Raw genomic sequence first — 13,255 nt, 5'->3', positions numbered from 1 at the left:
CCCGTCATTATGTCATAAAGGACATAATCACATAATTATTATGTCATAAATGACATAACTTACTTAGTATTGTTGGTCGCATTTTAAACTGTTTTGGGCCAAAACTCGCCAGTACACATTTTTACTGCGGAAACTGCGGGAGTTTTGATTAAAAATATTAAATTAGTACGCTGGTATAACGGTGGGCCGTATGGGCGCCATGAAATGTGACCAACAGCGGTGCACCCGGGTGAGGCTTTAATGCCGAATCTAACATGCGCACCGTGGAGCAGCAAACACCAGACTAACGAGGACGGATTCTGCAGCCAGCGCAGCTCTGCTGCGGATACGTTCAAAACAGCGAAGAAATGTACGGGGTGGAAATCCTGAGAAACAGCGAATAGCAAGTCCGGTGGGCGGAGAGTCCCGCTCTGACGCTGACCAAATTATTTGTTTGGTTAGCTAACGAAATTGTTTGGTTAGTACCCAGCACTCAGCAGTGTCGCCGAAGGCGCCGCTGCTGAATAATGTTACGCTGACGTTGCCTTCAGTCAGCTTGGTCTCCGCAGCGCATTCCTAAATTATTATTGTAATAAATTAATAATACATTAAGAAATAAGCTTGGCGATCAAACATATATAGCCATGCCGTGTCAGTTTACGCTGTATGCGTTTCCGGTTGGGGCTTCGCTTTTGGGGTGGTCGGCGCGGATCATCTCAACGGAAGTCGGCGACCAGCGGCGCCGTTCAGTTGCGATCGTATGGACAGCTTCCGAGTACTTGCCCCGACATCCTCAGAATGCGGCAACTGATCAAACGAGCCCGAAAAGCGTTAATAATAATTTTTACGGCTGGTGCATTAACCTGTTCACGTGGTGCGCAAAAATAATCACGCGTACAGCATACGGTGCATCCTGTACCCAGACTCAGTCGCAGAGTGTTAAAAAGTGCAAGGTAATGCCGGCATAATTGCTCGTCGCCGGCATTCGGTGCATGCATCTGTCAGGCGCTGTGTTAGAGGCTGTTGACTGCAATCCAGGTACGCTGAAGTAGTTAGAGACCGAAGCAGCCGTTTTCCTGGCTTATTAATTTCATCGAAACTGCGAGAAAGCAGCGATCTAGAAACTGACGAATCACAGAAACCAGAGACACCGATTATCGGTACCATTGTTTTATGTAACGAGTATCTTAACTCGTCGAGCCAGTTCGAACATCCTTATTGTTCTTAAAAATGTGCCTTACAGCACTGTATCACTTAAATACCATATCACACACATCACCAAAACCTTAATAAATACTGCGGCCGCACAGTACCGCGGCGGCAGCAGATAACGCTTATTTATTGCGGAATTAAACATGCTGAACCACCATAACCCGTTGACCGTACGCCTGGCGCTGGCCCTCCTAGCCGCCACCCTGGGTACATGGTTCACCGGCGGTCTTGTCTTATCCGCTCTAAACGTCCCGCAGTATATCGTCCAAGACTGGGTCCGCTCCGTTAAATGCCAACGTCTGGGCGGGGCGTTTCTCTCCAACTACACCAACATCACCGTGCCGGACGAGACCGTTGCGTTATGGTGCAGCGCAATTCCGCCCGAACACCTTTCACAGGCGCTCAGTCAGAACACGGAGCTGAGCACCCTGTGGGCGTTGTTCTCCAGTATGGTCTGTGTCGGCGCCATGATCGGATCTCTGGCAACGGGACCGGTGATTCGGCTGTTAGGCGTCAAAAGGTCACTAATGTGCGGCAGCATCACGCAGGCGTTGGGATGCGTTATGTGTTCAATCTCTCCGCTGGCGTCATCCTGGGAGATGTTCCTCACCGGACGAATCATCGTGGGAATTGGCCTGGGAATGTCGACGGTGGTGGGACCGGTATACACCGGCGAAATCGCCCCGGTGAGTCTGCGCGGCGCAGCGGGGACTTTGCCCACGGTGATGTACATTCTTGGGTTGCTGACCATCACCTCAATCAGCTTCCCGTCGGCGCTTGGTACGGAAGCCGGCTGGCCGTGGTTAATCAGCATCGCGGTGATTCCCGCGGTGATTTCTTGCATCGCGCTACCGTTCTGTCCGGAGAGCCCGAGGTTTCTGTACATGGAGCGCAATGACAAGCAGCACGCTACGGAAGCCTTAGTGTGGTTCCGGCAAACCAGTCAAGTGAAGGATGAGATGGAGGAGATGCACACGGAGATTGATCATATGCAGGGTGTGCACGAGGTGTCAATGTTGCGCCTATTCACCGATCCCTACCTGCGAAAGATCACCATCCTCACCGGGATCCCGATGTTAGTCCATCAGTTCTGCGGCTGTCATAGTATAACGTTTTATTCCACAGCAATTTTCGAGAGCGTGGGTTTGCAGCGTCTAAACGCGGTATATGCGACATTAGGCGTATGGTGCTGTTACACCGTTGCGGTAGTGATCTCCATGTTTTTGATTGATCGTGCAGGACGCCGGACGTTGCTGCTTATCAGTCAGGGCGGCATGCTTGTCGCTCTGACGATGTTTGTTGTTTTTGTTTCCGTCGGGGATACCGGTGTTCATGGGATGCAGTACGGCAGTGCCGTGTGCATTCCCTTGTTTATTGCATTCTTCGCCGTGGGCATGGACCCCATTCCGTGGATCCTCCCGGGGGATTTGTTCCCACAGGAAGCCCACAGTTCGGCCGCGCGGTTTACCTCGTTTTTGTCGTGGGGATCGGCGACGCTGGTGACCTTTTTATTTCCCATCATAGAAGCCGCTGCCAAGCAGTATACGTTTTTGATTTTTATTGGGTTTCTTGTACTGGGTACGGTACACGTGGCATGGAAACTACCGGAAACCAAAGGAAAAACTATTGATGAAATTCAGATGAGTTTGCATGGAAGCAAGATCATTAAGGAGACGATGTAACACGATGATCCCTTTCCGCTGCATGCGTGAAATGTTTAGGTGAAAGTTCAAAGTGCCTAGTTGATAATTACGTATTTCTGCAAGTGCTTAGATCACAGCGAGCCGCGAGGCGTTGGTTTTTTTCCTTCTACTCATTATATCAAGTGCGAGTTATAAAATCTTAATATCTTTGCCTGCCATGGTTACGGCGAGTCTAAATAAAATAGGCGTGACCGCAATCAGAAGAGGCCAATTAAAAATACGTAAATGTTACAAAGTACTGTATTTCATGGATGTACAAAGTTGATGGGTTAGGGGTTGGAAAATGCATTTTTGATAGGAGAAACCGATATGTCGGTTTTTTAACGTATCGATATGTTATGATTCAGTACACTCGCCCAATTTTCGCTCCCGCTGAACGGCTGAAATGCAAAAAGTCGCTTTTAGGCGCACAACTCGTAACGCACACAGCGATTCCTTCTTTTTCTGCCAGCCTTTACTCTATGAAAATTCAATTTCCTGTTTAACATCATATTATATTTCAAGGAACGTCTAAAGTAAAGGCTTAGAATGATGGAAATTAGGAACTTCCAGTGCATAAAGCAATTTCAACCCCAAGGTATGGCAGCATAGTGCAGTTCGACATCTTGCGATTTCACCATGCAGTCGGCCAAGCATTAAGCTCGGATGTTTTCTCTTTATCCGATAAAATCCGAAACCATTATTTTTAAATCCGTCGCTTTAGCGGAGAGGGCGTTTTCTCCGTATATCCGACTGCAATTCTGGATTACGTATCACAATTAATCGAATATTTCGCTCCGATGCCAATTTCAACTTCTCAGCCTAAATTTAAAATCACCATTTTTGTGCTTTGAGTTCTTCGGAATTTTTGCTAACGGAACATTTTTTTGATCTTCTAATTTTGCATGCCTTTCCGTTGGCTGCTTTCGTGTTATCCCGGTTCGTATCTTTAGAGTGTAGACCGTCCTTCCTCACATTTTGCTGGCATCATTGTGGACGGAGAGGTTAGCCCAAGCACCTCAGAATCATGTCGGCCACTCCTTCCCGATCCGGAGGTCGTCCGCGATCTGGACCGGGGCTCGCCGGCAACATGAAGCGTTTGCTCAGCAGTGGAGATTTCAGTGATGTGCAGTTGAGAGTCGGACGACATACCGGACTGGAGAAACTGTTTCATGTGCATAAGTACGCGTTAACGAGTATGCATTCTTGGGTGGACATTGGTCAGCGATGCTTTACAGTATACTGTTGTGCAGGTGCATCCTGTGTATGCGTAGTGCCGTGTTTGCTGCCATGTTCTACGGAAGTCTGCCTGAGAATGGACAGAAACCTATCGACCTGCCGGATGACGATCCCGATGCGTTTGCCAATGTGCTCAGGTTAGAGGGTGCTTCGAATTTGTTGTTCATACCGATGATGAGGTCGTACAATCGATATTCTCTTATACTTTTGTCCCGCATAAGCGGGGCAACACAACACTATACAGATAGCTGGGAGCAGATGGTTTAATCGCGAATTGCAGTTTCATGTACACTGACACGATGGACTTGAAGATGGACAACGTGTGGACGACGCTGCTGTGCGCCGATAAGTACGACGTGCCGCTGCTGGTGAAGGAGTGCTGCGAGTTCCTCAGCAACCAGCTGAACACGGACAATTGTCTGGCAGTTCTACAAACGGTTGGTCGCATCCGTCTGATTCCACTGAGTTCTTACTGACCTGCATGATTATTGAATTTAGCAAATGCTTCTGTAATTTAGCAAATGCATTTAGCATGATTATTAAATTTAGCACTGTTGCAGGGCATCGATAGTCACGCTGATAAGATTGTGCAGCGCTGCCTGGGTTTTATCGACCGATCCGCTGACACCGTCATCGCATCGGAGGTTTTCGCGGTCATTGGAAAGGAGATGCTTGTGATGATTCTACAACGTAGCACCCTGTCGGTCGAGGAGCATGACGTTTATTTGGCGATTGAGAGGCATGGTAGAGTGTGTGGATTACGTCATATTGATGCTACTTTCTTATTTTTTCCCCGGCAGATGGGCGCTCAGCGCATGCAGTTCTGACAACCTGGAACCGACGGCCGCCAACCGGCGTGGGATGCTTGGTGAAGCATTGTTTCTGGTGCGGTTTCCCCTGCTGACCCCCGCGCAACTGACTGATGGACCCGGAAAGGTCAGTATATTAGTCGAAGTGTCTATTTATTCTTTTTATGCGACTTACAACCAAGAAAGATAGCAGAATTTGTACTAGCAATAAAATCAAGTCTGTCGTCCTAATGAATTTCGAGACAATTTTCGAAATTTCGAAATTTTCGAAATTTCGAGACAATGCATTCGCTCATCTGCGCCAGTTATCTTTGTTCACGTAAGCGCGCGCTTCAGCGGCGGGAAACGCAGCTGAAAGCTTCGTATGCATAGCGAAAGGTTTTACATACGTACGTATTTAATGCGAAAAACATGGATGTTTAACAGTAAGGTTTATTCCACCTGCTGATTTGCTTGTAGAGTGGTCTGCTGCTCCAGTCGGAGATGCACACCATTTGGCAGCATAAGTTCTCCAATGCGAAACCATCGCTACCCTTCAGTAACGAGCCGCGCACCGGCCGCCATCGTATCGGGGACATGGTTTTCCAGCATGAAGAGGAAGCATTTGTGAAGACCACTGCGCGCGCCACAACTTGGAACCCCGTGGAGATCATCGGCATCCGGGGGACGGAGTTCATCTGGCGCAGTTTTACTCAGCCAGCGGAGGAGGGCAGCGCGGGGAGTGCCCGAATTATGCGAGCGTCCGATGTCCTAAAACGGGGTCAAAAACTGATGGCTACAGTTGACGGTGTCTCTTACGAGGTTGCATACTGCGAACCCGTCGATGGAAAGCACTATGTTGGACCCGTTCGGCAAGACCTCGTGCTCGACTTCGCCGATTTGCGGATGGTGCATAAGAAACCGGAAGTCAAAAACCCCCGCAGTCGGAGATACAGCACAGCCAGTTGATGTGAGTTGAAGCGGAGAAGCCGTACTGAAATGTGACGCTTACCGAAGAGCACGAGAACTGCTCGATGTGGTTTTTACGAGTATGTTCTTTTTTCAGTAATCTTTATTTTCTTTTGGCAGCCGGCAGTATGCTGCTCTGCTAGGTATGCTCTTTTGGTCAAAATTTTTGCCGCGTTTCCTATAATAGCATTTTATCTATAGTTTGTTCTATTTATTTTGATTATATCTCGCACTTTCCATTGTAAGTTTCTAATTTGCTCACCGTGGCTACATCCACGAGTCCCTGACGCTCAGTTTAGTAGGCTTTTGCGTCTTGGTTATTAGCTGCAACCGGTTGTAGAACTTTTAACTCAGAAACGCGCAAAAAGAAATCTATTTTCTTATTAAAAATTAATATGAGTCGTTAATTGGTGCAGTAATCTTTTGCAGTTCCCTGTACACATTATCTGTATCCATGCAACATTTGTACGTACATGCAGTTAGAAAGATACTTATCGAAACGGAGCATCATCTGGTATAAATAAAAAAATTTAAAATTTTATGGTGCGCCACCAATTATTATTTCCAGTCAGTACCATGCAAATGAGGCAATTTTAACTACCACTATGTAACGCATTGCCAAAAAGGCCTTTTTATTAAGTACCTGTACGTATTCGTAGTACATATACACAAAATACTTACTAAAATAACAGAAAAGTTTAGAAGACTTGCCAGAAAAAAATTATCATCATCATCTAGCTTGTTTATCATCTGGCTTCGCATTGATTCGTATCCAGAGCCAGTTGGTTCCGACCGTTACGGCGGTAAGCGCCCGGATGGGGCTACACGGTGGAAATGGTTTCACGGGTTGCCGATAGGGTGAGACGACGCGTGCCGAGATACAATGTGTGACTCTGTACACGGACCTTTAACTGAGTACCACACGTAAGCACTAGATACACAAACAATTTTGAACTACCCTATATTTAAATTAAAAATTGCTATTATTCAGCCAAGTAGATTACTGTATGTCACATAATAGCCCACATTATCATTTCTGGTAGAGAAGTTATTCCCTGTTTGCTTTCTTTGCGACTTTTTCTTGATCGTGTTTGGCCAAAAAAACGAAAGAATTGAAACTGGGTGTATTAAATTTTCGTAAAATCTTACAAGCATGCCCTTCAAAAATAAACTGCTTATTAGTGCTTCTGGAACTGTCTGGGGTGAAGCACGTTCCACAACAACTTTCCCTTTTAATTCAAAAACAAAGTTTGTTGCTTTAAATAGTAAATACAATTGTCTTTTGAAAGAGTCTAAGCCGTTTCCGGTATGACGAGCGGTTCACAAGAAACAAATCATACTTGGCCAATTTGTGGTACAGGCTACATGCAGTTAGAAAGATAAATTGAATTTTAAAAAAACACATACTGCTGTGGAAATAAGCCAATGAGGAGTGATCAGAAGTAAGAAGGCGAAAATTCTGACAATTAGCATTAGTAATTACATAGTACGACTTACGAGCATATATACGAGTATCTACCGGCTGCATATAGTGCGCAAGAAGGTCGTACACGCGCAGAAAACGATACGTATAAGTTTTATGATATGACCCTCGAAAAATTGTCGTACAGTTTGCGTCTCCGCCATTCGATTAGGCCCGGTGGCAAAGCTTAGACTGGTTAATGGTGCGCCGACTGCAAAATTCGGTCAACGGATAGCCGTTGCAGTACCGTCAGGTTTGTAAAACTCTACTACGGTCCGTCGGCAGGATAAAAGATTAGGCGGGTTGCAGCCGCAGTAAGTCTGGCAGTGACATCCCGGTATAATTGCACCGATATCCCTTTAAGTTTTCCTTACCCAACTGTGGATCGTTGAAACAGCAGCGGGAGGCTGCCATTCAGTGTACCGTCAAGATGCAACGATGATGCCGGCGGCGGCTATTTTCAAAATGTCATATGACACACGTTGAAAAGATGAGCTAATTACACGCCACGATGGGGCTGGTATCCGGCGCGAATAAAACAATTGCCGCTGTCCCGTATAGCCCATTTCGCAGTCCTTTATAATCCCCTCGCACCTATACAGAAGGATCACTTACACGGAAAGGTGCATTGTGTGAAGCCCCAGATGTCCGGATTACGTTGGCAGCGGCATTTTCTGCTTTTAGTTCTGCGCAGAAAGATCGTGTTATTACAATGATCCCACAGCATCCTTGTAAAAGATCCACACAACATTCTCGTAAAATTTCCTTGTGCAGCCGATTAACCATATTTCCTTTATGAATCTGCAACAGCGTATAGCAGACTTCAACGTGTTCGTCAATTTACTTTGATCACCTAAACCTGATAATTTTTTTCTATAGCCCGCTTTATTAATTGTCGTTGCCAGTGCGCGTGTTGTTATCTTTTACAAAGTCAAAGTCCGAAATGGAGAAATTAGTGATATGTCTACTTTTCGGTGCCATTCAGCTGACAGTGTTATTTGCCTTTCCTAGCGCGACAGTGGGCGTCCAGCCAGTCCCAACGGCTAATCATCTTTTCAAGAACAATCTGCTGAAAATGTTGTTATCCATGCAGCTGCAGCAGAGCGCCGAGGCACTGGAGCAGCCCGCGGCCAGTGATGAGCCGGCCCGAGTGCCGGCAAAGACAGCGGCCGAGCTGGAAGATGGTCGTGGTGGCGGCCGGCATGGCAGACCGGATAACCTACACCTTCGATTTGGATAATGCAGTACGAAAGATAGACCGGCCGCGCGACCAGCTGGTCAAAATTTGTGTGTAAGGATACAGCTGGATTTCTGGCTTTAAGATTGTTGATACGAAGGTGCTTCGCTGTGTGGATAAAGGCTTTTTAAGTATTTAAGTCTGTTTTAAAGTAACGCACCATGTTATTTGCTGGTTTCTTTCTGCTGAAACAAGCACTCATTTTGCTGCAGTATGGGTGAATCTTGTTCCTAATGCTGATGTAATGATGCCCTCGGTAAAACTGGCTATGTAAAATCGAAAAGCAGTCATTGGCAGACGCAGCGTAACTGATTGCGAGTGATTTACATAGTACATACTGTAAGAATGACCACCAATATGTACCAGCGTCGGAAAATCACCACATACCGTAAAAGGTTTAAAACCGCAAAGTAGTGTAGTACTGTACTGTAGAAGTATAGATTAAGTACTGTACCATACTCCATTTTTCTTTACAATACAGTCGCGTGAATAATCGTTTTGCGATATTACGCCCACATAATCATTATCCCAAGTACATTGTCCGTAAATTTATCCCGGTGACGAGTGACTGTTTGAATTGTTGGCTGAAAAATCAGGATTGCGAGCCGAGAGCTCCCTTGCCCAACCTGTCACCACAGATAATGGCAATAAAGGTGTGTCCCGGTATTTCATGATGACGGGATTGTGGGCGCAACATCCGGGTGAAGCAAAGCACGCAACAGAAAAGCCCTGGAAAGATGAAGTGCTAATCTGTACCATACGTCTCATTGTGGATCGGCTTTCGTCGAAATTTAATGGTTGCACATGCACACAGTTCGTTTTACACTGAACCAGGTTGCCGCCATTTTGTTTGCAATGCTCAGCTGACGATCGACCTTTTAAAATTACAGTTGCCTTGAATGGATATTATTCTTCGGAGACGTTTAGAACAGCAAGCCGTACGTGCTATGAAACTGACCACCTTTTCTCATTTTGAAATACATTTCTCCAGGATACTGAAATGCTAAAATCCAACATTTCGAGAATTTTGAAACAAATAACGCGGCAATTTGAGGTTACAAAGGCCTAATGTACCAAAGAGGTGTACCAAAGCATGACGTGTTTCCAGAAGCAGAACACCATTAGAAAATTCATGTTATATTACGTTTTCTTGAGGACCTGTGAGCTGTGATAGGTGGTTCCATATATACAAAACTCAAGATTGAAACAATTCAAAGCAGGTTCGCCATTTCAGTTTAGTTAGTAAATTACATGGAACGTATCTGTATGACCGCGTTTTAACACTTCTCCAAGCGCTACGCAGTCATAACAGTTTAAATATACATGCAGTATTTGTGCCTAAATATGCGCAGGATATGTTTCATCGAAAGGCGTCGTCTGCAATTTACCACTCAGTTTGCAAATTCCTTCGATTACGCCGTCAAATTCAGCAGAGGTCACTGCAGTCGTTAGGTTTCGCGCCGAAATTTATCTGACCATGGGAGAACGTTGTTTTCGTGGAATATACATGACGCGGGGCTATTTGTTTTCTTGTTGCTCTAAACAACGAAAATTCTGTCGGCGTTTTGACCATAGAAAATTCTGCCGGCAAAAAATTCAACCGACTTTCTGATCTATGGTATGGTATGGTACAACAACATCAAAATGGTACAACTACTTCAAACTGCGCACGGTGGAGCTACTGCTTTGAAGATGTGACGCCTTTCATCATTTGTAAAGGTCAGTACCAACCTATGGTTTCAAAATTTCTTATCAAACTTGAATTTCATTATTGCCCTAATTAAGTGCCTACCTCACGATCAATATTCGCTGCCTGGGAAACAAATACAGAGCCGTTTTAGCACGTGTACCTACGATATGTGATTTTTGTCAGGCTGTTGCGCTGAACTAAGCGACGCAACGCCGCCCTACCGACCTTTTGATTCGGGTAGCACCGCAGCTTTTTAAGCAGTTGGGTATTTATCTGTGTTTATAGCAGTCAGGCAGTTGCGTCCGAAGGACGCCGTATGGCTTGTATAAGATCCGCATCCGAGACAGTTTTGATGTGCCCGGCACACGTGTGTGATCTTCATCCATCCAAAGACATCAGAACAACGTACGACTTCCACCGGAAAGAGTGCCCGCGGCAAAATTACGAACAGGTAAGGCAAGTCGGACAATGGCGCCGAAAGATTTGGTGTAGGAACTACTGGAAAGAGGAAGCAAATTGTTTAGCTGTTCCTCTGATTCAATTTACTGTAGTTGCACGAATCAAAAGATATTTAGCGGTCTTTCTTTGTAACCGGGCTACTGCACGACTGCGGACTAGTGTACTGATTAGACTAGAAAGCGCCTCGAGTCTTGAGGGTTTGTCTGCTCGGAGAATAACGCCATGAAGCAAATACAATGAATTTCTGCGAAGATATCTTGTTACTCACTTTAAGCGGACAACCTTTAGAGACTTCCGGTGGGCGGCGCATTTTAAGCCGCCGCCGAGGTAACAGTGTAATTTGTCTGTAATGCTGAAATATTTTAGTGATTCTTCAGTTTTTGCTTTCGTTTCGCAAAAGTGAGCTTTCTACAAAACTTTAACTGCAAAGTCATAATTAACTGCAAAACGTTTTTTCTGAATGGTACAACATACGTACAGTACAAATTAAGTTTATCATAGAACTACACCAAAAACTCAGAAGGGTAGTCGATGCTTCGCATTAACGCATAAGACCTAATTGTGAAGATACTACACTCTTTTGAGCAAATTGCTTTTGCGTAAATATGTTGCTAAACAGTAAACACTGTCAAATTATTATTTCCTATTTCACATAAGAGTCGATTACGCGTCCAAAGTAGTCGACTGAATATCAAGACCGCAAAGCTGCAGCATATTGTGAGACTCAGCTAACTATTCCCAGGGGAAGCGGTCTCACACGCTTTGACTCATATAACGATGATTGCAACACAAAAGTCTACGCGGAGTGAAAAGGCCATCCTGACCCTAATGAATCTGTAAACACCGGTATCCGATGCAACAAAAGCTCCTCTCGGATGGAAGGCGCCCCCACATCCCGCCTCGTGTAGCACACGTGTGGTACGGATACACAGTGCACAATCCGCCAGGTCTTAAAGCCCCGGCAGACAGTACACCACACACATTTATAACCTTTTCTGTCATACTCGGATTGCAACGGACTGACGGAAAACGGCACTCATTTTAAACCCTGCCACGTTAACGTCAGATTCCCTGCTGTTCTGGGTGTAGATCGCTGTTCATCCGGGCACGTTCCCTGCCGGATATTGTTCCATTTTTACCGCCACTGCTGCGAGGACCGCGTTGCCGCTAGACCAGTGATTTCATTACACGGAGTGCCGATAACCCAAGCGCTGCATTTTCTTCCAATAAAGTACCGACGTAAAAATGCCGGTACTGGTATATTCCGTAATGATGACCTTCTGGCTGGGTACGGTGATGTTTGTCTGTGTGCTGGGACGATTTCCGGCCACCGCCACGGCCACTTTACGGGGCAACCAGCAGCGCATGATTGACCCGTCGCGGTTTATTGGATTCACACCGCCGCCCGTGCGGGAGGTCTTCGGGGAGAGCAGTGCATTGCTCAAGCTGCTGCTGCAGACCAAGGAGCGCGAATGGCCGTCGTCCACGTCGACGACCACTACGACCATGTCGCCGAAAAAACCCCGGATGCGGCTTAAGCAGATTGATAAGGAGGAAATGCAGCGGATTATGAAATTGAATACGGATTATGTTCATTTGAAGATTGGCAAGAGGAAACTGTTACCGCCTGCATGGTATGGAACGGGTTTACGGTTTTGAATGGATGCTAAAACGTTTTCTCCAAATTGTGATTCTTGTGCGCTATGCGCATTTGTTGGCACAAAACCAATGGTTTAGTGTTTCTTGTGTTTGTCCATCGCAGTTGCATAATTTTTTTTTGTGGGCTATCTCCATAGGATTCGTATTTGTTTCTACCATCGCGATCGCATATTTGCTTGTACGGTTTTTAGGTGTTATGACTAATTTCATCCAAAAGTGAAATAAAATTTTATGCAAATTCAGGCTGTTATCTGCATGTTTTGTTAACTCTTGCGAAACACCACGGTACCGTATGTAATTAACTTAATTCAGCCATAATTCAGAAACCGTGCAAACTGGTATCACGAAAACAACTAAAGTTAGAAACATAATCAATTAAAATTGCATAGCACTGCGGTGTATCTGGAACTGCGGAATGGTGGTTATTTTATAATACATAATATCTGAAACTGCGTATTACAAATACCGGCGACATTCGTAAATATTGATGTTATACGTGAATTATTTGCGTAGGAGACATGCTCTAAAGGGCGAGTCGGCTGATAAAATATTAAAATGGGCACGCGAAGCATACCACATTTGTGCCAATAATTTAGCGGATGTTTTTAAATCACACAATGCTTTCGCATGGACTGGATACTTTACCTGGAAGTCTTACGCTTAGCGGAAATAAAAATCGGTCAGGAGGTAGCAGCTTCCAAGTAAATAAGCTGTAGATGTTTTGAGCAAAGTTAAATGCCAAAGCGCGCGGTTTGCAACAGCCGCCCTAGGATAATTAAGTAGCATACTGTATCAATGCTGAATCGGAATACTGCCTGTGCATATTTTATCTGCCCGCCGTGCCATGGTCATGTGACTTCGCGAAGATGCACGATTGCT

General features: G+C 45.5%; 2 protein-coding genes across 2 annotated transcripts; both read left to right on the top strand.

The window, feature by feature from the left end:
* The first annotated feature begins 1,256 nt into the window (after positions 1-1,256).
* Positions 1,257-3,091, top strand: LOC129595173 (solute carrier family 2, facilitated glucose transporter member 1-like). The gene has a single exon (XM_055492091.1). The coding sequence runs from the start codon at positions 1,335-1,337 to the stop codon at positions 2,871-2,873; it is 1,539 nt and encodes a 512-aa protein (XP_055348066.1). The 5' UTR covers positions 1,257-1,334; the 3' UTR covers positions 2,874-3,091.
* A 362-nt stretch (positions 3,092-3,453) lies between these two features.
* On the top strand, positions 3,454-6,167 carry LOC129595260 (BTB/POZ domain-containing protein 6-B-like). Its single transcript, XM_055492198.1, has 7 exons — positions 3,454-3,471; positions 3,827-4,055; positions 4,127-4,249; positions 4,393-4,549; positions 4,673-4,851; positions 4,913-5,048; positions 5,381-6,167. The coding sequence occupies exons 2-7, from the start codon at positions 3,901-3,903 to the stop codon at positions 5,867-5,869; spliced, it is 1,239 nt and encodes a 412-aa protein (XP_055348173.1). The 5' UTR covers positions 3,454-3,471; positions 3,827-3,900; the 3' UTR covers positions 5,870-6,167.
* The last annotated feature ends 7,088 nt before the right edge of the window (positions 6,168-13,255 follow it).

The sequence above is a fragment of the Paramacrobiotus metropolitanus genome, unplaced genomic scaffold, assembly GCF_019649055.1.
Source record: "Paramacrobiotus metropolitanus isolate TYO unplaced genomic scaffold, Prichtersi_v1.0 Parri_scaffold0000075, whole genome shotgun sequence".
NCBI classification, from domain to species: Eukaryota; Metazoa; Tardigrada; class Eutardigrada; order Parachela; family Macrobiotidae; genus Paramacrobiotus; species Paramacrobiotus metropolitanus.
Note: the sequence above shows the minus strand (reverse complement) of the source record. Positions and strands in the feature narration are given on the sequence as shown.

Bases quoted from the DNA above. Each gene is read 5' to 3' on its own strand.
- LOC129595173 (XM_055492091.1), top strand. From the start codon at position 1,335: ATGCTGAACCACCATAACCCGTTGACCGTACGCCTGGCGCTGGCCCTC.
- LOC129595260 (XM_055492198.1), top strand. From the start codon at position 3,901: ATGTCGGCCACTCCTTCCCGATCCGGAGGTCGTCCGCGATCTGGACCG. The intron at 4,550-4,672 runs GTTGGTCGCATC...GCACTGTTGCAG, and splicing joins GTCTGGCAGTTCTACAAACG to GGCATCGATAGTCACGCTGA. The intron at 4,852-4,912 runs GCATGGTAGAGT...TTTCCCCGGCAG, and splicing joins GTTTATTTGGCGATTGAGAG to ATGGGCGCTCAGCGCATGCA.